The sequence below is a fragment of the Podarcis muralis genome, chromosome Z, assembly GCF_964188315.1.
Source record: "Podarcis muralis chromosome Z, rPodMur119.hap1.1, whole genome shotgun sequence".
Lineage (NCBI taxonomy): Eukaryota > Metazoa > Chordata > Lepidosauria > Squamata > Lacertidae > Podarcis > Podarcis muralis.
The window spans coordinates 30,221,164-30,243,928 of record NC_135673.1 but is presented as its reverse complement, the minus strand read 5'-3'; the positions used below and the strand labels follow the sequence as shown (position 1 = coordinate 30,243,928).

The 22,765-nt window shown below is 42.8% G+C and overlaps 1 protein-coding gene across 1 annotated transcript in view; it reads left to right on the top strand.

Annotated features, from left to right (window-relative positions):
• The window catches only part of POF1B (POF1B actin binding protein), a 42,826-nt gene that overhangs the window by 4,223 nt on the left and 15,838 nt on the right, over nt 1-22,765 (top strand). The window contains exons 2-5 of the mRNA XM_028715381.2: nt 14,144-14,224; nt 16,856-16,942; nt 19,362-19,541; nt 22,390-22,520. Of these exons, the coding sequence (XP_028571214.1) occupies nt 14,144-14,224; nt 16,856-16,942; nt 19,362-19,541; nt 22,390-22,520 (479 nt within the window). The remainder of the gene's footprint in view (nt 1-14,143; nt 14,225-16,855; nt 16,943-19,361; nt 19,542-22,389; nt 22,521-22,765) is intronic.

The window sequence follows — 22,765 nt, the reverse complement described above, 5'->3', positions numbered from 1 at the left end:
GAAGCTGATGACTGGGGAAAGCCACAGACTTTGGTGACCTCTGCGCCATACATGTAAAGCACCAGGTTTCCGTGTGTGGATGTGACTTCAGTTGTTCCCAGAGGCAGGGGATGGTACCTCACCAGCAGTTCTCTTGCTCCTGCCCAAGCCATCCTTTCCCACTCCTCCTTCACATTGCCCATTCCACCTCTGGGTAATTCTTGGCAGCTGAATCGTCTTACTGCACTGAATTCTTGTGTCATTAAAAAATTACCAAAGTGCAGCAGACTTGAGAGAAGAAAGCATGTGTAGAGTTGACATTTGTGCTAAATATGGATCTCATGGGGATATAGGGAGCTGCCTTATTCTGAGTCAGATCCTTGGACCATTCAGCTCAATATCGCCTGCGCTGATTGGCAGTGGAGAGTGTTTCCCCCTCTAGATCTACCCAGAACTGCTGGGGACTGAACCTGGGATTTTTTTTGCATGCTAGACAGATACTGTGCTACTGAGCTAGTCTGCAGCCTTTCTTAACATCTTGGTATGTTGAACCTGTCCATCTGTAATCTCTCTCTGTACAAGCTGGGCATGAAACAAAACCTATCATAGATATTTCAGAACCTAACATTGTCTTTGCCCCTTTTGGCCAGTATTCTGGAAGGAGAGAGTCTGCTTGCTTCTGACTGAGCAACTGGGCGTAAATGCAGATTGTGTATCATCCTGTATATATTAACAGAAAAATCATTCTCTGGTTGTGGATCTGTCTGAAGTCAAATTGGCACTGTTCAAGCACAATAAAAAGGAAGTAGCAGCAGGCTCAGTGAAAAACCCTACTGTTTGCAGTGACTGCAGAATGATGGCTCTCTGACTCTAAGCGGGGATGAAAAACAAGGGAGATAGAATGAGATGGATTATCCTGGAATAAGGCATGTCTGACTGGCTGGGACCCTGAAACAGGTGCAGTCTGCACTGTAACATTTCATACCCTCCAACATTTTTCCGATGAAAATAGGGATGTTGTAAGGAAAAGTGGGACTTTCTGGGATCAAATCAGAAACTGGGACAGCTTCAGTAAATCCAGGACTGTCCCTGAAAAATAAGAACATGTGGAGGGTCTGACATTTTGCTGCAGCTCTTGCTTGTTTTCATTCATATCTCTTAATGTACTTGAACTTTAAAGATATAGGAAGGCAAACCTCAGTTATCACAGTTATACCCAAACCACAAAAAGACCTCAAATAAGTTGAATCATAAAGACCTATTTCATTGATTGATATGGATGCTAAATTATTTACAGGCATACTGGCTAGTAGGCATTCAGAAATTTTACCCAACTATGTCCACCATGATGAAGTCAGATTCATAAATTAAAGAACCATAGCCTTCCTATTAGAGGAGTTCTCAATACAATTTTCTGAAGTCCATAACCTACTGTTCTGCTGATGCTGGATACAGTCAAGGCATTTGATTGTTTAGACTGGTAATATCTCTTTGAAATTCTGCATTCCTTTGGTATTAGTGCATCCTGGGTTGATATGCTTTATAATTTTTACTATGGGTCAGTGGTCCAAGTTTTAATGAATGGGGAATGTTCTTCAACATTTCCTATTGACCTGGGCATGAAGCAAGGCTGCTGACTACCTCCCCTGCTTTTTGCCTCGACCATGAAACCCTTAGCTTTGACATTGAAAGCAGAGGATGATGCAAAATGTTTTTGAATTATTTGGATAAACCTATATTATCAGTATGTTCACAGATGATGTTGCACTATTCTTTTCTGATCCTGAAACCTTGTTACCTGCTATTATTTACCAACTTGCTATATATAGCAAGATATTTGGGTTCACTGATAGCTTCACTAAATCTGAATTGATACACAACCTGCCAAACCAACAACTGCATTGGCACAAAACAACTGGCCTGAAACTCTGTAGTGCTTCTTTTAAATACCTGAGAGAGAATGTACCGAATAATCTGTCTTAACTAGAGAAATTGAACTTTTCTCATTTGCTAAAATATTTAACAACTAAGCTCAGAAATTGGTCAAAGCTCACAGTCTCATGGTTGGACATAGTTTCTACAACAAAAACGATGCAATTTCTGCACCTTCTTTACTTATTCCAAGTCTTACCAGCAGTAGGGCCTTTTTTTTTATTGGAACTTGCTGGAACTCCGTTCTGGCACCTCTCAGGTGGGTGCCATTGCCATTCTAAGAGAACAAGAGAGGTAGGTGTTCATGGTGAGTTCCGGCACCTCTTTTTCTAGAAAAATAACACTGCCAACAAGCATACCTGTCTCTCATGTGAATAATTGGCAAAAAAATAATACTGAATTTTATTCATGTAAGCAAGAGGCCTTGGCTACCTCATAAAACCCTTTAGAAGCCGAAGAAAGAAGTATAGCAATACCTAACCTCAAATGGCATACAACTAATAAGCTCTGTTCTCCTTGTATGGTTATGTTTTGTTACTTGAAATTAAAAATCAATTAAAAAGAAAATAAAAGAAGGCCCATGCTATATATCCTGTGAGGCCCAGACAGAGCTAATATTATAATCTGTGTTATGTTTCTGCATTGCAATGGTAATATCTAACCCCAGTTATCAAACAGAAGGCCCTTCATCACCAACACTGATGACCCTAGAGAGATACACACTTTGGTGATGTTCATAACATAGGGTTGTTTGCAACTAAGTTCTGCTCCGAGTAGAACTATTGAAATTAATGAACCTGGTCATGCTCATGAATTTTAATGAATCTGCTCTTAGCATTGCATACAATGTTTAATGTATGGGACGTATGAAAATGGCAATGCTTAGTACACTAATCCCATTCAGATAAATAGGATCTGGCTTGCCTGCATTGCACCTGGCAATGTGGTAGGTACAGTTTATGCCTCTGGCTCATTAACTGGGAACTAGTCTAGGGCACTTGGAACTACTTCATTTATGCTGTGTACAAAAACAAGGAGCAGAAAACAAGAAAACAAGGAGCTTTTAACCCTTCCCCATCTTTGCCATTGACAAAGCAGACACCAACTTCAATGCTGATTTAATCATCGTCACTGTTGAACCTTCCCTCCATGCATTACGTGTCTGCCTTTTTCTTGAAGATCATTTGGCAACTTTTAAAACACACCCACATATACTATTTGCTCTAGACTGAAGGAATGGGTTTGTGTCATCACAAGTACTGGCCAGTCAGTGCTCAGCCAGCTCCTAAAACCAGACAAAACCTGTTTCCCCAGCTCAGTCTTGGAGACAAGTCTGAAACAAAATGCAGCAGGTGTGTTTCTATGGCTACTAAAATAAGTTTAGTTTTCCTGCACCCTTAAAATGAAGTGTTGTCTTGGAGAGTTCTTTGTTTATGTTCTTCTGTTGTGTCTGGAAAAATCCTCACCCGGTCACCGGGTGTCTAAAAATTCTATGAATTTGAAACTTTCTGCTCCCCCAACCCTTTTGTCGCATTCTGATCTCTGCACCCAGAGAGAGAGATTTATAGAAAAATCAATATTTCTGGTTGGCCTTTGTCACTGGAGCTTAAAATGCCAGAGTTGAACATTTTTTGACATTCTAAAAACTGAAGATGAATGCTCTCTCATTACAGAAGTAGTAAAGGTCATCCTGAATCTAGTTTCTGCTTATCTGAAAGAGAGCATTTGAACAGAAATCTTGTCAGTGCTATAGACTCAATATATCAAAACTCTTTTAGCACAAACTATGGTTTATATATCAGACCTAGTCATATCTTGTAGATTTTCCCTTACTGTCATAAGGAACTTACAGCACGATCAAGAAATAAGTCCCAATGTATTCATTGAGGTTTCCTTCCTAATATGTGTACTTAGAATCACAGCCTTCATTTATGAGTGTTTTTCCTACTTTGTAAGTTTTCCTTATTGATAGTACACACAATATTATTACTGGGGAGAGGGCTGTAGCTCAGTGCTAGAGCAGCTGCTTTGCATGTAGAAGGCTCTAGCTTCAATCCCTGGCGTCTTCAGGTAGGGCTGCCTAAAACCCCGGAGAGCTGCTGCCAGTCCGTGTAGACAGTACTGAGCTCAATGGACCAATAGTCTGACTCAGTATTAGGCAGCTTCTGTGTTCCTAATTTATCTTATTATTGGTCCTAATATGCATTCTAAGGAAGCTTCCTATATTAATAACAATAATAGAATCTCATTGCAGCTACGCTTGTGACACCTCAGGACCAACCCAAAACATTTTGCCGTCTAGAGCAGAGAAGCAAATGGCACCAACTGTCCCCCCAGCTCAAGGTGTGTAGTGCCCAAGGCCAGCCAAATCATTTTCATGGCTGAGATGGAAAACCCACAAGTCCTCCTCTTGGGGAGCAAAAAATACAACAGCATTTCAAAGAACTAACAATTTGCTGCCTTTTCACGAGCCCCAGAAATCAGCTGCCTGAGGCAACTGTTATGTACTGAAGTTCTCACCCTGGGCCAGCAGGGGGAGACTGTAGATAGTTTTCACTCAGGTCCACATATGCAAATAAGGAATTGAAAGTGATGTTCAGTGATTGGATAGTTACAGAAAGTTGTTACTGTTGCTTTGTAGTTGAGCTCTATATAAGCAGGTTGGCTGAACCCGTCAGCCCTGTTCTGTTCTGGGCTTGTGAATAAACAAGAGCTGTTTGAAGAATTGCTGTGTCGTCTGATATGTTCACCCACAACTTAACAGTAACTATCTGACTCCATCTAATGGTAGGACCGGCCCTAATACATTGCATATAGACACTAGCTTGTGGCACAAAGCCAAAACTAACACTTATCGCTCTACCAGCTTTTGCCCTTAGTCTCCATGTGATGAGTGAAGTGCGTGCTTCTCATCTACCAGAACTCCAAAGCCCAGCCCATTCACAAGTATATGGCCCTTTGAAGGTTGCACAGAAGTTCAGTGCTGATGGCTGCAGTTCTTAAATGTTGGTTGGTCTGACCTTTTCTGTCTGAGCTCCTGGGCCTTATAATGTTTGCATGGCAAGGATAAATCAACCCGGGAAACTTTCTCAAGTGTTTGCAGAAGAATGCAAGAAAGAGAGATAAGGGGTGTGTGTGTGGCAAAAAAGATGCCAACCCAACAACCAGAATCATAGAGTTGGAAGTTGCCACGTGGCTCATCTATCCCAACCCCTTTCAATGCAGGAATATTTTGCCCAACATGGGGCTCAAACTGACAACTCTGAGATTAAGAGTCTCATGCTTTACTGACTAAGCTGTCCTGTCTGTCTGTCTGTCTTCTTTAGACCGCACTAGTAATAGTGCCTCTGGCCCTGCCCACAATTGATATGTGACCCTGGAAAGATGGAAAACTTGTCTCCCATCCCTGCCTTAACTGCCATCCCTCAGGATGGCAACCTGTTTGGACATCACTTTCTATCAATCCCCAATTGAAGGCATATTGCTATTGCCAGAAAAGATGGTTCATTTGATAGGTAACTCATAGAATGTTACCTGTCATCTGGGGAGGAACTGAATGCCATCAGCATTAACTGGCTCCTGAGTTTCCACAAAGTGTACATGGTCTACTCGGGAGGAGAAGATTGGGAAGGAACGGCTAGAGGTGGTTGCAGGTGAGGGATCTGCTCCATGCGTTGGCAACGTTATTCAGCCAGGTCACAATTGAAATGAAAGGAGTGGAATGCGAGTCTCAAAGCTCAGATATGTTGTCCAACTAGTAGTGCCAGAAAAATCTCCCTTAAGAGCAGGGGAGGTCATCGGTTTGGAGTGTCCGTTCTACGTTGTTAGACTGCTACTTTCTTTACCGTTTTGAAGGCAGTCAGTGTACAACTATCTTTGGATTATGTCAGTTTCGAAAACAAGTTGGGGATCAGGTGCTCAGACATTTGGAGCCAAGAAAACTATAATGCTAGGAAGAGAAAGGAAAGACTAGTTTTTTCAAAGGCAGGGTTTTGTTTTGTTTTCCATGTGAGGGAGCATTTAGTACAAGGATGACCAGGACTGGCCAAATACATTTTGGCACCTGAGGCGTACCACAAAATAGTGCTGCCCTCCCTGCCAGAGAAGAAAGGATGTGTGAAGACCTACATCAGGAACAAAGGGGGTCTGTGGTCACCTCACCTTGCCTCATGAGTGGGCTGGCCCTGGGCTGGCCAACATGGAGCCCTCCAGATCTTGATGGGCTACAGCCCCATGCTGGCTGGGGCTGATGGGAGTTGTAATCTGATGTCATGTGGAGGGTGCCAGGTTGTCTACCACTGATTTAATAATATAACCCTGCTCCTACCATGCGTCCTGAAGTGATGCAGTTCCAGAAGATTTGTATGTTTTACATAGGAATGGGCAAATTTGCCCCTTGGAAAACATAACTGTCTCACTGTTTGCCAAAACCCACAGTATATACTCAGCTGAATGTTTGCCATCTCCCCATAATCCTGTAATAATTTTTTTTGCATGAGAGAGAGAGAGAGAGACCCATGCTTGTTAGATACCTGCTCATTTTGAAACCTATTAAATTTGACCTTCGAACCACTTTTGAGTTTGGGTAGCATTGCTAGTTTTACATGGGTGGGCCTGCTCTAGGGTGTGCATGCTGCCTCCTTGGTTCTGCCTTGGTTTTTTGAACCTGCCATGTTGTTGATCCACCCCTCAGACCTAGGCTCCCATTAATACAAAAGAAATGATCCCAGCCACATGTGGAAAGGACATGGAAGGCAACGAGGCCACATGGGCTAGCACCGCCAACATGCCTCGTGAATGCACCTCCGTTCCTTCAAATCATGCCATTCAGACTCTGCTCTGAATCTGTGGGAGGATTAGGTGCTGGGCATGGTGGTAGAGGTCTTTGTGAGGGTAACCCACAAGCTCCCCCTGTTTCAATGACGGGAGGTCATTAGAGAGTTGAACCAATGCATATTAATTCCCTAATATTCTTTGGGAGTGTTGCATTTCTTGGATGGAACAGCCGAGCCTGATGGAATCAGCTTTGTGAGAGAGGCTGCCTCTGCCTGCTCAGTTGTGATCTCTACCTGTTAGGCAAACCTGTTAAACAGAACAGATGGCCTGCATTCTGCCATATGCAGTCTGAGGGGTGGTACAGCAGCCTGAGCAGGAATTGCCATCTTCCCAGCTGCCCAGAGGGTCTTGATTCCCTCACACTGCAGGGGCTTTCTTCAGTGGCTGTAGAGATTGTCTGGACAGGTAACTTCCTGGTTCGTTTGGAGGAGCCGTTTTCAATGGAGTCCAGTGACGGAAGCTGTACTGAGGCAGTACTGGGTGCTGAAATTCTGTGCCCCCTAACCATTTTGTGCCCGGGGCACGCTACACCACTGGCAGGGCAGGGGCAGGGCATCCTTTTGGTTCATGGGCCTGATCCTTATGGGGATTGGGCTTCCGGGCCAAATCTGAATGGTGCAAGGTGCTACTAAAAATAAATTTATTTCCCTTCATTTTAGCAGGGGGTTGAGATGCAAACCGTTCCTTTAATCACCCAGGAATGGGTCTTCCGGGAATCCTGCAGAACTGCTCAGTTTGGCTGCCCTGGGAACAGGCACACACAGTCAACGCAGGATTTAACCTCTCCCTCCTTCCCATTAGGTGACATCATAAATAATGGCAGCTGATGGGCGGCAGGACTGGGCAATATCTAGTTCTCAACATCACAATATATCACCAGTTAAACATTGCAAAATTTCAGTATATCACAATATCTGAAATAAGGCTGGAGCCATGTAAAGGTGAACCTGGTAATGTCCTGGCAACTGGTACTTATCGGTCTAACTCTAAAACCGATAAATTTTTACTTAACATATGGTTACAACTGTTCTGTTATAGCAGTACTTTACCAATAATAGCACATTTTCTTTAAAATTAAATCTGTAGAAGTAATTAGTAGCATAGATATCAAAGGTTCTGTTGCAATTTGTACCGATGTGCTTCTCCTGCAGGAGGCAGAGGGAAGGATGTCTGACAATGACTGCTAACCGGTTCCCAAAGCTCTGTTTGGCGATATCTGCTGGGCGATATTTTAGTCAGCCTGCTGTAGTGATTTGTAGGTGTTTCATGTTGCTGCAGGAGGCAGGAAGAGCTGAGGTGGAATTACGACCAAGGGCTGCACACACAGGAAGAAGCATCGGCTTCCTGGTTTTTCAAGTATTGCGATTTTTTAATACCACAGACAGGATATACCAAATTGGCCTTAAAATAAGCCACATTTCCCCCCCAAATTCTGACCATGAAAAGTTAAAGTGCGACTTCAATTTGTGACAAAAATTGGCTTTTATGATATTGCTGCTGAAACAGACATACAGTAAAACAGAACATTTGCCATTTATGGGTGTGAATGCCTGCAGAATTTCAAGGGAGCGGCTTATATTTGGGTATTATATTTTTTCTCCCCCCCCCCAATGAATTTTAAAGGCACGGCTTATTTGCAGGTGTGGCTTATATTCGTGCCAATATGGTACGATAAATTGCAAAATCATTTTTTAAAAAAAGGTTATCACGATTCGATCTAAAACTCGATATCAGACAATATATCGATTTATAGCACAGCCCCAGTGGGCAGGTGGCTGTGGTTGGGAGAAAATTGACATGTGGGTCGACTTGGTCTCGCTGGTGGGTCAAGATTCGTTCCCAGCCTTTGTGGTAAGGCTAGGGAAATCTACACTAAGTAAACAGATAAGTCTCCCCTTCTAATCTAGTTTGGCCTTAAGTGATCTAACTTTTTCATAAATTCCGTTTGCAAAATTCTGATGGCCATTAGACATTTTCTGGTACAATCATATGTGGGACTCAGTCCCTCCTGTGAAATAGCTCTTAGCTGACTGGAATCAGGTTTGGCAAAATTGAAGCCTTCCTTACTTTGGGAAACTGGCAAGCATCTTCCTAGTTCAGAGAAACACCCCGCAGGGCTTCTTAAGTATCTTATTCTCTACAGGATTTGGAAACCCATCCTTATAAATCTCCAAAGATTAGACTTTGATTCAACTTTAATATCTTCTTTCATTCCCTGCAACCAATATGAGCTTGTGGGCCGATACGAGACGGGCTCAATAATTTTTGCAGCTTACTCTGCTTAAGCTGAGAAGCTTAAAAGTATGACTTCTTTATTTCCCAGGCCCCTGAGGCTACAGGGCGCTGTCTGGACAAGTTTATGAGGATCTGCTGAAAACTGTTTGCTGTTGTTTGAGAATATGAATGAAATGTTTATTATTATTATTATATACCTGAGTACAGGCTGTGTACACACCATACATTTAAAGGACATGGCTACCCCTAAAGAATTTGGGAACTGTAGTTCGCACCTAACAGAGCTATGATCCTCAGCATCCTTAAACTACAGTTCCCAGGATTCTTTTGGAGAATTGGCCACAGTTTGAATTTAATATGATGACTGACACCTAATTTGGCCAGTGGGGCAGTTTGGAGCAGTGGACTGGAGAACTGGGTCGTGCTTCCACTTAATCTTTTAGCCCCTCCAGAAGTCCTTTTTTGTGTGTCCTCATGATGCTTTGTATCAAGGCGGTTATGGGCACTCCTGCTTTCAAGACTCTTTGCACCTGCAGAAGTTTTGGGGTGCATATACTGTGTTGTTTCCTACCAGTGTATGTCCCGTGAATTGCTCCCGAAATCCTGTAACTTTTAATACCACAAATGAGGGCTGTTGTTGTTTTGTCCTGGGCTGTTGTTGTGCCATAGTGCAAGGGTCCTGCTCTAGATGCAGTAATGTTGGGGGACCATCACAGAAGAACTAATAAAGCAGAATGATGTGTGGACAGTCCGGTACAAACCCATTACTAATGCACTATGGTTGTGCTAGTGCCATGTTGCAGAATATACCCAAAAAAGTAAAACACAGAAAATGAAGTCAATTATAAGGAGGAGGTGGCCAGACTGGTTCTTTGAGTCTGGTGGTGGGAAAACTGTAGACTCCCATCATCCCTGGCCATTGACCATCCCAACTGGGGCTGTTGGGAGTTGTAGTCAAACAACTTCCGGAGGGCTGGGCTGCAACTCCCATCTTCTCAGACCACTGGCCCTTCTGGTTGGAGCTGGTGGCCGCTGGAATTTAGCAGTATCTGGGAGGGCCACAGGTCCCCACCCCTTCTGAAGCCCTTAAGGAGCATTGGCGGAAGTGGAAGGCAGCTGGTCAAAGTCAAGGTTTGGTCCATTCTTTGTTGCCACCTGTCTGTCCCCGGTATGCAACCACTGGAACATACATCTTGTAATTTATAACGGTTAAAGCAATTACAATTACAGATCACCTGCAACTTACGCGTGTTTAACATGTGCAATTTCAACTTTACGCAGTTTGCTTACCAGGCTCTGGGAGGCTCTCATGAGATCTTAGATGGTCCCGCAAGTTCTCACACAAGAACCTCCAAGAGCTGAGAAGGCAAAGCTCTCTGCCTTGCGTTAAAATTGCTCGCACTGGGGTGGTTCAAAAGGGGTGATTTGAGTATACACACGTTTGCATATGGGCGTCATCCCTGGAAAGTAACACCTGCACAAGGTGCAAGTTACCTGTATATCATTTAATAATAATAATAATAATAATAATAATAATAATAATAATAATTTATTTGTACCCTGCCCATCTGGCTGGGTTTCCCCAGCCACTCTGGGCGGCTTCCACAGAAACCAAAAATACACTAAAATATCACACATTAAAAACTTCCCTGAACAGGGCTGCCTTAAGATGTCTTCTGAATGTCAGGTAGTTGTTTATCGCTTTGACATCTGATGGGAGGGTGTTCCACAAGGTGGGCGCCACTACCGAGAAGGCCCTCTGCCTGGTTCCCTGTAGCTTGCTTCTCGCAATGAGGGAACCACCAGAAGGCCCTCGGCACTGGACCTCAGCGTCCGGGCAGAACGATGGGGGTGGAGACGCTCCTTCAGGTATACTGGGCCTATTTAAACAACATAGTGTTTCTTGGAAGAGTCTTAAGCAAAAGACAGGCCTCTGTCCTGATAATTTAGGTTTTAGATTCTGGGCACTGAAGAGAGAGATGAGAAAAGGTGAAGGGGCATAGCTCAGTTGTGGAGTATCTACTTTGCAGGAAGGAGTTTACAGGTTCAATCCCGGGCGTCTCCAGGTGGGGATGGGAGCGAACCCTGCCTTGAAACTCTGGAGAGCAACGGTCCTGAGCAGAGGTCTTTCACATCTCCTGTGACTCGGTCCTTTGAATGGGAGAAGCCAAGGACTGAACAAGCGACCTCCTGCACTACAAGCTTGTGTGCTACCATTGTGCTTGGAGGCATTGTCAACAAAGTTCCTGCACCCAACTTTAGCTTACTTCACTTAATGCAAACTTTTATCATCATAACTGGAAGAACAGTGGGAGGCAGAGAGGGAGGGAGGGAGAGAGGGAGGGAGACATCTTTGTACCTCTGTGGCAAGTCAGCAACACTCCTACCTTTGAGGTTTTCTAATTTATAATAATTGGCATTTAGTTAAAATCCTTTTCTGCAGCGAATTATTGTTCTGACTCATCTGTTATAGGAGGCAGCTTGAAAAGTTGCTCCAGGCTTTTCGCACAGTGTGTGTGTGTGTGTGTGTGTGTTTGCTTGAGAGAGAGAGATGCACTAATTCTGTGCATGAGATCAGTTGACCTACTTTGAAATGGCTGTTATCTAATAAGGGACCATGCCTTCTTGCAAAATATATATGCAACAAACAGGGTCCTTGCTTTTAAACAATAGTTTGATGGTTGGAATGAGTCATGGCAGCATAAAGAATATCAAATTTAATTTGGGGGCGTGATCCAGCCAACGTTAAGCAATGGAGAAGCATCACAGAACAAATTAAAACTGGGGGTGGGGAATCCACCACTATTGCACTATTATTGTATCAAGAACACAGAATCATAGAGTTGGAAGGGGTTCCAAGGGTCATCTTGTGACTAGTCCAACCCCTGAAATCCAGGAATCTCAACATGTGTGTTGCAGAATATACCTACAACTGTGGCCTTATCAGCCCCGTTCTCTAACCAACTGAGCTATCCAGCAAGGCTTGGAGGGGCCCTAAAGCTGCTCTCAATAGGTTTAGCAGTTTGCATAAGGAATGCAACTCCTACTTTCTGGTTGTGTCAACTTATTTTCATCACTGAATTTGCAAACTGATTTCTGTACATAGCCAAGAAATGTATTGCAGGGTAATGCTCTTTTTACAACAGCCCTTAAGCAGCAATCCTTTCTACCAGAAGTAGAGGTGAATGTGTCAAATCCACACATTCCCAAACAATATGAGAGCCGAAGTATACCCATCCTTGGAAATCTGCACATACCCAAATTTTGTGATGCAGTTCTTCTAACTAAGCAATTTTTACAAAAGGGATATTTTAGGGGAAAGTGTGCTTAACAAATATATTAGCGGAAATAGCATGACAAAATGCATTATATTAGCAACAACAACAAAAAATGCTTGCAAAAATTACTCGAAACTGTGTGACACATAAAATTGTTTATTACAAGACGTTTGCACTAAAATCCTGGTGAATTTTCAGGAGGTTTTTTTTTAATGCAAATTGCTGTAGAAAGATGAAGAAATGAATTTAATATTGGAACAATGAGAAACAGACAAACGAAATTGACAGCACCTTCAATCCCTAACCAGGAATACCCAACATGGTGCTATTGATATGCTTTTGTTACTTATTTCGTATATTTATATACCACTTAATTTTTAAAACAGTCTTAAACAGTTTACAAAATGACAAATGCAATGTAGTGGTGCCTCAGGTTATGAACTTAATTCATTCTGGAGGTCCGTTCTTAACCCAAAACCATTCTTAGCCTGAGGCATGCTTTCGCTAATGGGGCCTCCCACTGCCGCCGCTGCGCGATTTCCATTCTCATCCTGGAGCAAAGTTCTCAACCTGAGGTACTACTTCCGGGTTAGCGGAGTTTGTAACCTGAAGTGTTTGTAACCCGAGGTACCACTGTATGTTTGTTTGAATTGTATATATAAAGACATTGAGAAACTACAATATAAATACAGTGCAGTACAAAATTAAATGATAACAAAGTAATAAAACAATGCTCTCTTGAAAAGCAAAGCAAAATTAATTTTGAAAACAACTTTAGAATCAAGGGCCCTTTCCTTCCACTGCCTTTCTTTTGATAAGGCACATCCTAACTCACAAAATGCAGCATTCACCCCACTAACAGTTACACATCACAAGTTATGCCATGCATTTACACAAATCATGCAGTACCTACTTCTCACGCTGGCTGGAGCTGATGGGGGTTGGGGTCTAACAATATCTGTAAGGCACCATGTTTGCTACCCCTCCTATCTCACTGGGAGAAAGCTGCACTGAACTCAGTGGGGCTTAGTGTCTAAGTAAGAGCTTTCCAAACTGTGTGTTGCGACATGTTTGTGTCGGCTGCAGTGTGTAAGTGTATCACGTGAATGCTCCCCATGCTCCTCCTGGGGCTGGAACATAGCTGTAAACTTACAGATTTGAAAATAAGGGACCAGCAGCCTCGAAAATAAGGCATCAGCAGCCAAAATAAGGGATTTTAGTCAACCAGCAGCCAAACAAAGCCTCAAGCGGTGGTTCCCACAGCGCAGCAACCCGGCAAAGGGGATGCAGCAAGGAAAACCACCATCACCTCTCCGCTGGGAAGTGCTGAGCAAAGGCGAGTTCCCAGGCAACGCGGCCGATTTGATCGGCACAAGGCATGCAAGCTCCACCCCCCAGTCGTTCTTAGACTCCTTATTGGGTGAGCAATGCAGCCAAGCAACACAGTTGGAGCCTCCCTCCTCCCTGGACAGCAGGGAGGGAGGGAGAGGAGCTGCTTCCTTTGAAACCCGGGAAATTTAAGGGACATCATCAATCCGGGACAGCAGCGGGAAACGGTGCTGGGATAAGGGAGTTTCCCGCCAAATAAGGGACGGTTGACAGCCATGGGCTGGAAAGGGGTTAATTTAACCTCCAGTTTGCTAGTAAAACTGAATTACTGTGTTGTGAAATGATGCATGTCTAAAAAGTGTGTCACCAACATGAAACATTTGGAAAGCACTGGTCTAAATGGATATGCATAGTCATAGTGCTGTTGACCAACTGCTAAGGGGTAATCTGCTTGCTTGGTTTCAAGGAAAAGCATTGAGGATTCCACTCCCCTTGGAGGAGTTCTATTTTACTGCACAGCCATATTAAATGTTTACCTTCTCTCTTCCCTGCAGGAAGTCCAATCTCCGTCCTTGAAATTGTCTCCTTATTCCCAAGGCAGTGTCCGGAGGGTTATATTGGAGAATCCTGGCCAGGTAAGAAAACTTTGTTGCTTTCATAATGGTTAGGTAAAGGTAAAGGGACCCCTGACCATTACGTCCAGTCGTGGCCAACTCTGGGGTTGGGGTGCTCATCTCGCTTTATTGGCCGAGGGAGCCGGCATACAGCCATTTACCTTCCCACTGGAGTGGTACCTATTTATCTACTTGCACTTTGACGTGCTTTCAAACTGCTAGGTTGGCAGGAGCAGGGACCGAGCAACGGGAGCTCATCCCATTGTGGGGATTTGAACCGCTGACCTTCTGATTGGCAAGTCCTAGGCTCTGTGGTTTAACCCACAGCGCCTATTCTCCAAAAGCTGGGTCCAAGCTGTTATTGGGGTTTGGCAAGGTTTGATATACTTTTGCATGATTTAATACTCTTGTTACAGGGCAGAGTCATTCAAACCCTTATATTCAGGACAGGTTCATTCAAACCCTTATATTCCCTTCCCCTTTCAGCTTTTTCCTTTTCCCTTTTGTGCCAGTAGCAGTGAATTCAGGCTCACTAGCAGAGGGATTTAGGATTCCCTCAAAACAATCTGAAATCTGAAAATTTGTCACTTCTTTGAATTAATCTGAGATCTCATTTAGCATGTCATATTTATTAGTAAAACAAAATGAAAAAAGAAAAGAAAACAACCATGACACATTAACCTTTATGTGCTATATACCTTTTTCAAATAGTCAAAAGTGGTTGAACTGAAAATATTGATTAAAAAGCAATCAACAAGGCATACTTTGCAGAACATTCCTATGAATGTTTACTTGGAAATAAATTCCATTGTGTCCAGAAGGGCTTCTTCTCAGGAAAGTATGTCTAGTATTGCCGTCTAAGTCCCAACTCCAGTTTCCTGGGAGCAAACCCCATTCAATTCAATGGGACTTACTTCTGAATAGACACAGTTAGGATTGCAGCCTTAAAAAGCAGTGCAAAGATCCCAGGCTTTACTTGGAAGTTATTTCATTGAAATAACTTGTAAACATTTTTAAAAGAAATGTTTATTAAATAAAGCTTTCTACACTGATATTTAGCCACTAAAGCTCCTAGGGAAATCAATAGCAAACAAAACAGTCCTCAAATTTTCAGTCACAACAGGAAAGGAAAAAAAGATGAGGGGAAATCAAAAGAAGGAAACTCAGGCATCAGTGTGTAAAGTTATCAAGTTCTTATGATGACCAGCTTGAAAATAAGCTGTTCAGTGAGAGGAAGGCCCGATATTGTTTTCTTGACTTTTTATTCTGTAGCCTGATGAAATAGCTGTGGCTAGATGACAGTTGAGGGGGTTTCAAATGAAGCTGAGCCCTCAAGTGCCTCGGACCAGTATATCTGAAGGAGCGTCTCCACCCCCATCGTTCTACCCGGACACTGAGGTCCAGCACTGAGGGCCTTCTGGTGGTTCCCTCACTGTGAGAAGCCAAGTTACAGGGAACCAGGCAGAGGGCCTCCTCGGTAGTGGCGCCCTCCCTGTGGAACGCCCTCCCATCAGATGTCAAAGAGAACAACAAGTACCAGACTTTTAGAAGACATCTGAAGGCAGCCCTCTTTAGGGAAGCTTTTAATGTTTGATGTATTACAGTATTTTAATATCTTTTTGGAAGCCGCCCAGAGTGACTGGGGAAGCCCAGCCAGATAGGCGGGGTATGTACAAACAAACAAACAAACAAACAAACAAACAAACAAACAAACAAAATAATTAAGTGAACTGAGGGTGTGGACCCTGCTTCCCATCTCTCCCTTCACTTCAGCCTGATTGAATGGCTACTACTAGGTGGCAGTTAAGCGAGAGGAGGAGTCAAATACTAACTAAACTCGTAGCAGAACCAATGAAGTGGATCTTTCTTCTCTCTCTCTCAGCCAGATGGAGTGTTTTAAACTGAGGAGGATATCCTCAGGCCTTTAGCCCATATCTTACCCTCAGTACTCTCCTGAGGCCGCACGCCTCACCACCAATGCCTCTTGCTTGCCTGAACAGAGGATGGAGAGTAGAAAGAGGCTTTGTGTACATACAGAACTTCCTGGCTCTTGTGTGGGTGAAATGGAACCTAAAGAGAAGAGTCATATCCATTGTTCTGCCTACTTTTCCCTCTGGTGCCTCCCACTGCTAGAATGTGGCCCCCAAAAGACTTCCTGTAGCCTTGGCCCTGGTTTTAAGTCATGGCAACTCACTTTCTGTTATTTTGCTTTTTAAGAAAGCTGAAGCTGCTAAAAATTCCACCAAGCCTTATTATTTTTTGCCTGCCTAGAGAGCTGTGTACATAAATATATGTGCTCCCTAGGGATAGTCTCATGAGAAAAAAGTTAATTACAACTTTGATTTTTGTTTTTCTCCTAATCGCCCAATTTAACTGTTGTTGTATCTATTCATTATGTTACCAGTTAATTTTATGAAACAATGCATTTCTTTAAAATAATGAATTCCCCTACTCCCGCAGAAAAAACCCCCCCCAGCGTCAGGAAACGGTCCTGAGGGGAAAATGTTCCGCACAATATCGCTGTACTCCATCTTAACATCTCCATCTGGAACTCAAATAGAGACAGCCCCTTTTATTTCCTAGTTGCTGATGATGATTTGAATCACACAAGTGCTGTTATGCAAACATGTAATGGCTGTTTTATATTTGCAGGAGCCCCTGTCTCCACTTCTGAGAGATGGAAATAAGGTGATATATGAAAAGACAATAAGAAAATATGAACTGCTAAATCCAGATCAGGTAAGTGTCCCTAGCTTTTAAGAGGAACCCTCACCAGAAAACCCCCCAAACTCATAACATTTAAAAGTAGTTTTCTCAGATCTAAAGATTGCTGCCAGGAGCCAATAAGAACAGAGCTAAGTTTAAGTTGTCTGAATCCCTAAATAGATCTGCTACCCTCTCCCCTTTCACCATTGTTTGATCTTCTGGACACAAAGAAGCACCTGTTTCTTTTCAGACTTTTCAGTCCTGCCTTTGCAATGAACACTGTCCCTGCGACAGATGAATGGAAACCTTTTTTAAAGACTGAATGGGTAGTATTGTTTTTGAAATCCCCATTTCCCCCAGGAGTATAATGTTCCAGGGAAATACTTTTTCGGAGTTTGTTTCCTTGTGGGGAAAAGGGTACTGGAGGTGTATTTTGAATATCTATCTATTTCCACATATGCAAGTTGAGAAGGGAAGTGTAGATGGACCATTCTAACCTTGAAAGAAATATAAGTCACCCTACAAAGGCAATACATATGTCCTAGGGAGTTCCCAAAGGCAATGGCTTTTCAGCTAGCTGCAAAATCTCAGGTCAGGAAGGTAGGTAGGCAGATAGGTAGGCAAAGTTTGAAGGAGCAGGTTGGCATGTAGACCCAGGCACAGAAACAAGCCTAGAGACCTAAACCAGTAGTCTCAGCATTTGAGCTTGGATTTATCAGCAGCCTTGCTTAATAGTTCCAGTAGGCAAGGAAGCAGCAACTGGTCAGAGCTAGGGTACTAAAATAGCTTTCATCAGCCTGGTGCACTCCAGATGTTTTGGATAATAATTCTCATCATCCCCAGCCAGTGCATCCATGCTGGCTGAGACTGATTGGAGTTGTAGTACAAAATATTTGGAGGGCACCAGGTTGGCAAAGGCTGCATTAAAACAAAACTGGCCAAGAAGATACAGCCAGTAAGAACTAATCACCAGCTTTTGAACTAGAAGTAGAGTCTTGAATTCCTAGCTTGACAGCACCAAATGTTTAATGAAGCCTACTACAGAGCAGAGAAAATGTTTGCAATCTGGGATGACCACATTAGAGTCTTCAGAGTCTGTATGTTGACCAGGAACCTACATGTATTTGGCTGCAGCACCAATCTGGCCAAAAGCCAGAAGCAAGAGAGCAAGAAAATTTGGTCTCAGCTAGTGTTTTCGCAACAGAGGCAACCTGAAGACTGACATCAAAGATGACAGTGGTGGATATTTTCCAACCCTTCCCCCTAGCTCAGCTAATCTGACTCCACATCTTAAAGATTATGATGCCTACAAAGTGATTGAGTTCCAGGTTGCTTAAGCAAGCATGCAGCTGCATCATCTTGACGCCCCCATAGAGCTCCTCCTGAGCTGAATCTGCAAAACTCAGGTCAGGCAGGTACATGGTGTTCCATGGGGAAAATGAGGATGGAGACCTAGCCCTAGAGACCAGCGTGGAGACCCGACACCCTGTGGAGGAAGGCATGTCCTCTAAGGACATGTCAACACCAGAAGTTCTAGGCCATTTTCAAACTTGTTTTAAGGATGCAATCTGATGCATGCTCTACCTGAGCATAAGACCCAGTGTACATAGTGTGTGAGTAAATGTGCACAGGATTATGCTTCAGGAGTCTTGACTCTCAATCAAGGAACTCTAGAACGAAGACTTCTCTAGAAAAACATTGTCAGTGTCATGCTCTAATTTTCAAAGGTCATCTGAAGAAGCTATAATGGAGATACAAGATTAAGATAATGGGGAAAAGGGGAGGGAGAAAAATGGGGGAATTAAGGATGATATGTTTTCAGATAATATGTTTTGTTTAAATTCCTAATAAAATTTTTATTTAAAAAAAAGATAATGGAAAAAAGCTCTCATGTTGGATTCCTTACAAACCTGTTTAAACTTGAAGTGTGGGTGAGCCCTCTGTATCAAATGAAGCACATTTGGCTACTCAGAAGCATTTAAATAACTAGTGGTGGTGTTTCAAATAATGTACTAAGGTGCAAAAATGCAAATACTAGGGCAAAGAGTGCCTATAAATGCATATATACAAACACACATATACATATCCAATATAGAATATAGAATATGGAATATGGAATATGGAATATAGAATGTGTGTGTGTAAGTGTAAACATTATATAATATATACAAATATATACAAAATGTATAGATACAAAATATACAAAGATGCATTGTATTAGGGAAAATTGCTTTGCAAAAAAAGTGCATATTAGACAAAAATGTGCACTATAATGTTGGCGAATCTTCACGAGGACTTTATGAAACATTGCAAACAGATGTGGAAATGTGGAGAACTGAGACAACAGAAATAAATTGAAATTGACAGGTTCGCCCACCACTAGTTATGACTGGGAAGGGTTTGAGTGCAATGCCTCAGTTCTGAATGAATTCTGTTTCTTTTAATGAAAAAGCAATACCAATATGGCCTCCAGTCTGACCAGTGCCAAGTTAGCCAACCAGTGGAACATGTCCAAGTGGTCCAGCAGTGCCAGCAAACCCAGACGGGCAATTGCTATGACGTAAGTCCCATCTGTGTCAATGATTTCGGAAGTGGGAATGTGAAGAAGGTCACCCTTCAGACCTGCGAACCGGTAAGAATGGCACCTCTTTAGAATAGACTTCAGGTTCCCACAAATGTTTCTGCTTGTTTCTTTTTGACTTGAGTCTTCTGAAGCCGCAACGTGGCTTGATGATAACCAGACAGAGACTAGTGTGGGAAGCTCTGAGAAGTGGCTGTACAGAAAATCCCAGCCCAATGAAGCTTACAGTGGTTAGGCCTAGTTTTTAGATATAGTGGTCTTTGCTGAGAAGTACATAAAGATGTGTATTGTTGGTTTGCCTGCTTTTTATTTGCTATCCTGGGACCCCGTGCAAGCATAGTTTATTCTTAAATAGAGAGTAAAAGATGTGAATAAAAAACACAGGGCCTGACAATTATACACCATGACTGTATTGTCTAACAATACACAATGATGGAAGAGCAGTTTTGTTGTCATGTTTTAACATTTTACCCTCCAAGGTACTAGATGGGAGATTTTTTTGAAGTTGCCCCCAAGGGCAGATGCTATCCTTGTAATCATTTAGCACCTGGGGGTAATGGGGGTTGTACTCCAACAACATCTGGAGAGCACCAGGCTGGTGAAAACTGTTTTGGAGCTTGAAACAGTCTCCTGTCTGTTGTTGGTTTTTTGGGGGGGTGGGGAGATCGGAGAACAGTTTCCAGGTCAATATTTAGGAGACCCTACTGAGTATTTTCCTTGTGAGGATTTGTGCGTGTTTAATTATTCCATTGCCGAATAGGTGGCAATATAACTGAATGTTGTAATATCTCTTAGATCTGCTATGATTGTTAACTCTTAGCGTCTCACTTTTGTTCTTCTGAGGTTGCATTTAGAAATACAGTTGGGACTTCCAGTGAAATGTTGCAGTGTAGAATTCTGTCCAGCATTCTGTCCAGCAGATGCTCCCTTGCAAGATGCTCCAATCCATCCCCTCACCCCACCCCAGCTGAGTTAGCATTCTATAGCTGCTGAGCACACTCAGTCCATATTGGGTGGTGGATAGGAGGAAACAAATTACTATTTCGGCAAACCTTGGGACCAGCATTTGAAATTCACCTGGTGACAGGTGCATTTTGCATCTGCTATAGGCCACTTGCAACCAAGTGACGATGCCCGGATGTCTCCACCATCTGGAGGTACATGCCTGGGGATCCTTGGATTGTGACTGTTTTCACACATCCTGCAGAATTCTATCAGTTAAATTTTATCTATTCAATCAGAATGAATTTCAAGAACCAAAAAGTCGTATTGAAAAATACGACTTTCGAACCTTTTGACCCCAAATTGCAACTAGGCATTCCATTTTGGTGGCTGTAACCCTGGTTTAAGGAGCCATTTTGCACCTGGCTTATATATCTGAGTTTCTGACACTGCTTGGGATTCTCCTGAGCCTGCTAATAACCTCCTCTCCTCTGCATGGATAGTGGGGGTTTTGTTTGTTTGGTTTTTTTCTACATAAAGATCCACACTTGCTATAAAAGCTGGATCTCGTTTTCTCAACCATTTTGCTTACGGTTGCAACATGAGTAATGTGCAGCTGGGTAGCACAGGACCACTCTTGCTCTGAGCTTCTGTGCTGATGGTATTGGGAACTAGAGTCGAAATGTGTGTTCATTTGCCTCCAGCAAAAGGCAGGCAATTTTGCAAGTACCTTAGCAGAAAAGTGCTGTTAGCCACAGAATTATGAAACCAAACGTACTAAGGTGGAGCGCTTGTGGGCAGAGAGGAGAAGACTGGATTCTAATAACATGAATTAAATACAGGACATACCAACAGGCCTTAGGCCCCCCAGGAGGTCAAATGCACATTGTGGGAACAGCTGGAATTGAAGCTGGTGGCTTTCCTAAACCTATACTGCTGCTTTTATTCTGGTGTGTCTGGGGGGTGGGAGAGAAGAAATGGAGTCTAATAAGGATGAATCATTTTCGTCTGTTTTGTCTCCTCTCTCTCACACAAAGTTTTTAGCTGACTAGGCTTGTTTCAATGAGCCCCTGGGGGTTCTGGCTATAGTTCTTTACTTTTGCATCTTCTCTTCACCTTTCCTCCACAAAGTTGGAGCTCACATCCTCTGAGAGTAGGATTTTATTTTATGATTTAAAATTTCTTATAGCTCACCTTCCAGGGTACACTGCCCTGACAAGGCACACAAAAAATAAATAAAACACATTAAAAATATAAACAACAGCCCATGAATACAGCAAATTAAATATTTAACCATTAGATTTAAGCTAGCAGCAGCTAAAGAATATTAGACACAGGGCATTAAGCAAATGCAAGCTGGAATCAGCATGCATGGAGAGTTCTTATGTGTGATGAGCCTTTATGTCCTTCCCAGGGGAGGTGTTCCAGAAATGTGGGGCCACCACTGAGAAGACCTCATTCCTGACACCAATCCTAAGGGTTTCACCAGCAGACCAGAGAGCAAACCTTGGATGCTGATTTTAAGAATAGGGCAGGCTCATATGGTTGCAGGCAATAATTAGTCATAATGATTTTAAAGTGCATGCGGGTCCTTTTCATCTCTAGCAAAGTTCCTCTTTCCAGTTTGCTCATGCACATTTTTCATTCTGTATTGGCTGTGGTGGTCGCATGCACTGTATTGCTTCAGACTGCCATTTCTATTGTGTTTCCGGTACTTAATTGAATATCTTCTTTTCCGAACAAGACTCTTTAAATGGAGATTCTTATACAGTCTGGGTGCCTGTACTGAATTTGAAATTGTTTTTAAGTATATTTTAATTGTTGACATTTTTCTCTTAATCACATTGGGATGCTGTTGTTGCTGTTGTTTTAAAGAACGGTTGCAAATGCCCCAGATCATTTATCACATCCATGGGCAAAGCAGACCCTAAAGCAGTCTTTTATTGTCTCCCACCAGGTGAAATGTGTTTATGAAGTAAATGATCAGTTGGACTCTCGGTTCTTTGGTGAGCTCCTGGCAGAACTGCACCGCAAGAGCAGCGAACTCTATAGCTGTTTACTCCAGCATATTGAGAAGCTAGGTGGAAGGTAACTTTGTGCCTACCCCTATTTCTGGTGCTCTGAGAATCTTAGGAATGTTAGTCAGAGTTTTATAGATGGAAGGAGGGATGGTCAGTTCAGCTGCATTCTGCAACTCCATTCTGCTTGTGAGTAATTAACCATTTGATTGCCTGTTTTTTGAGAAACTCTGTGAATTTAGAAAGCAGGAGGTCACAAATTCTGATTTGAATATGAGTCTCCCCAGTTCTGCAACCAGTCACATAATCCAAGTT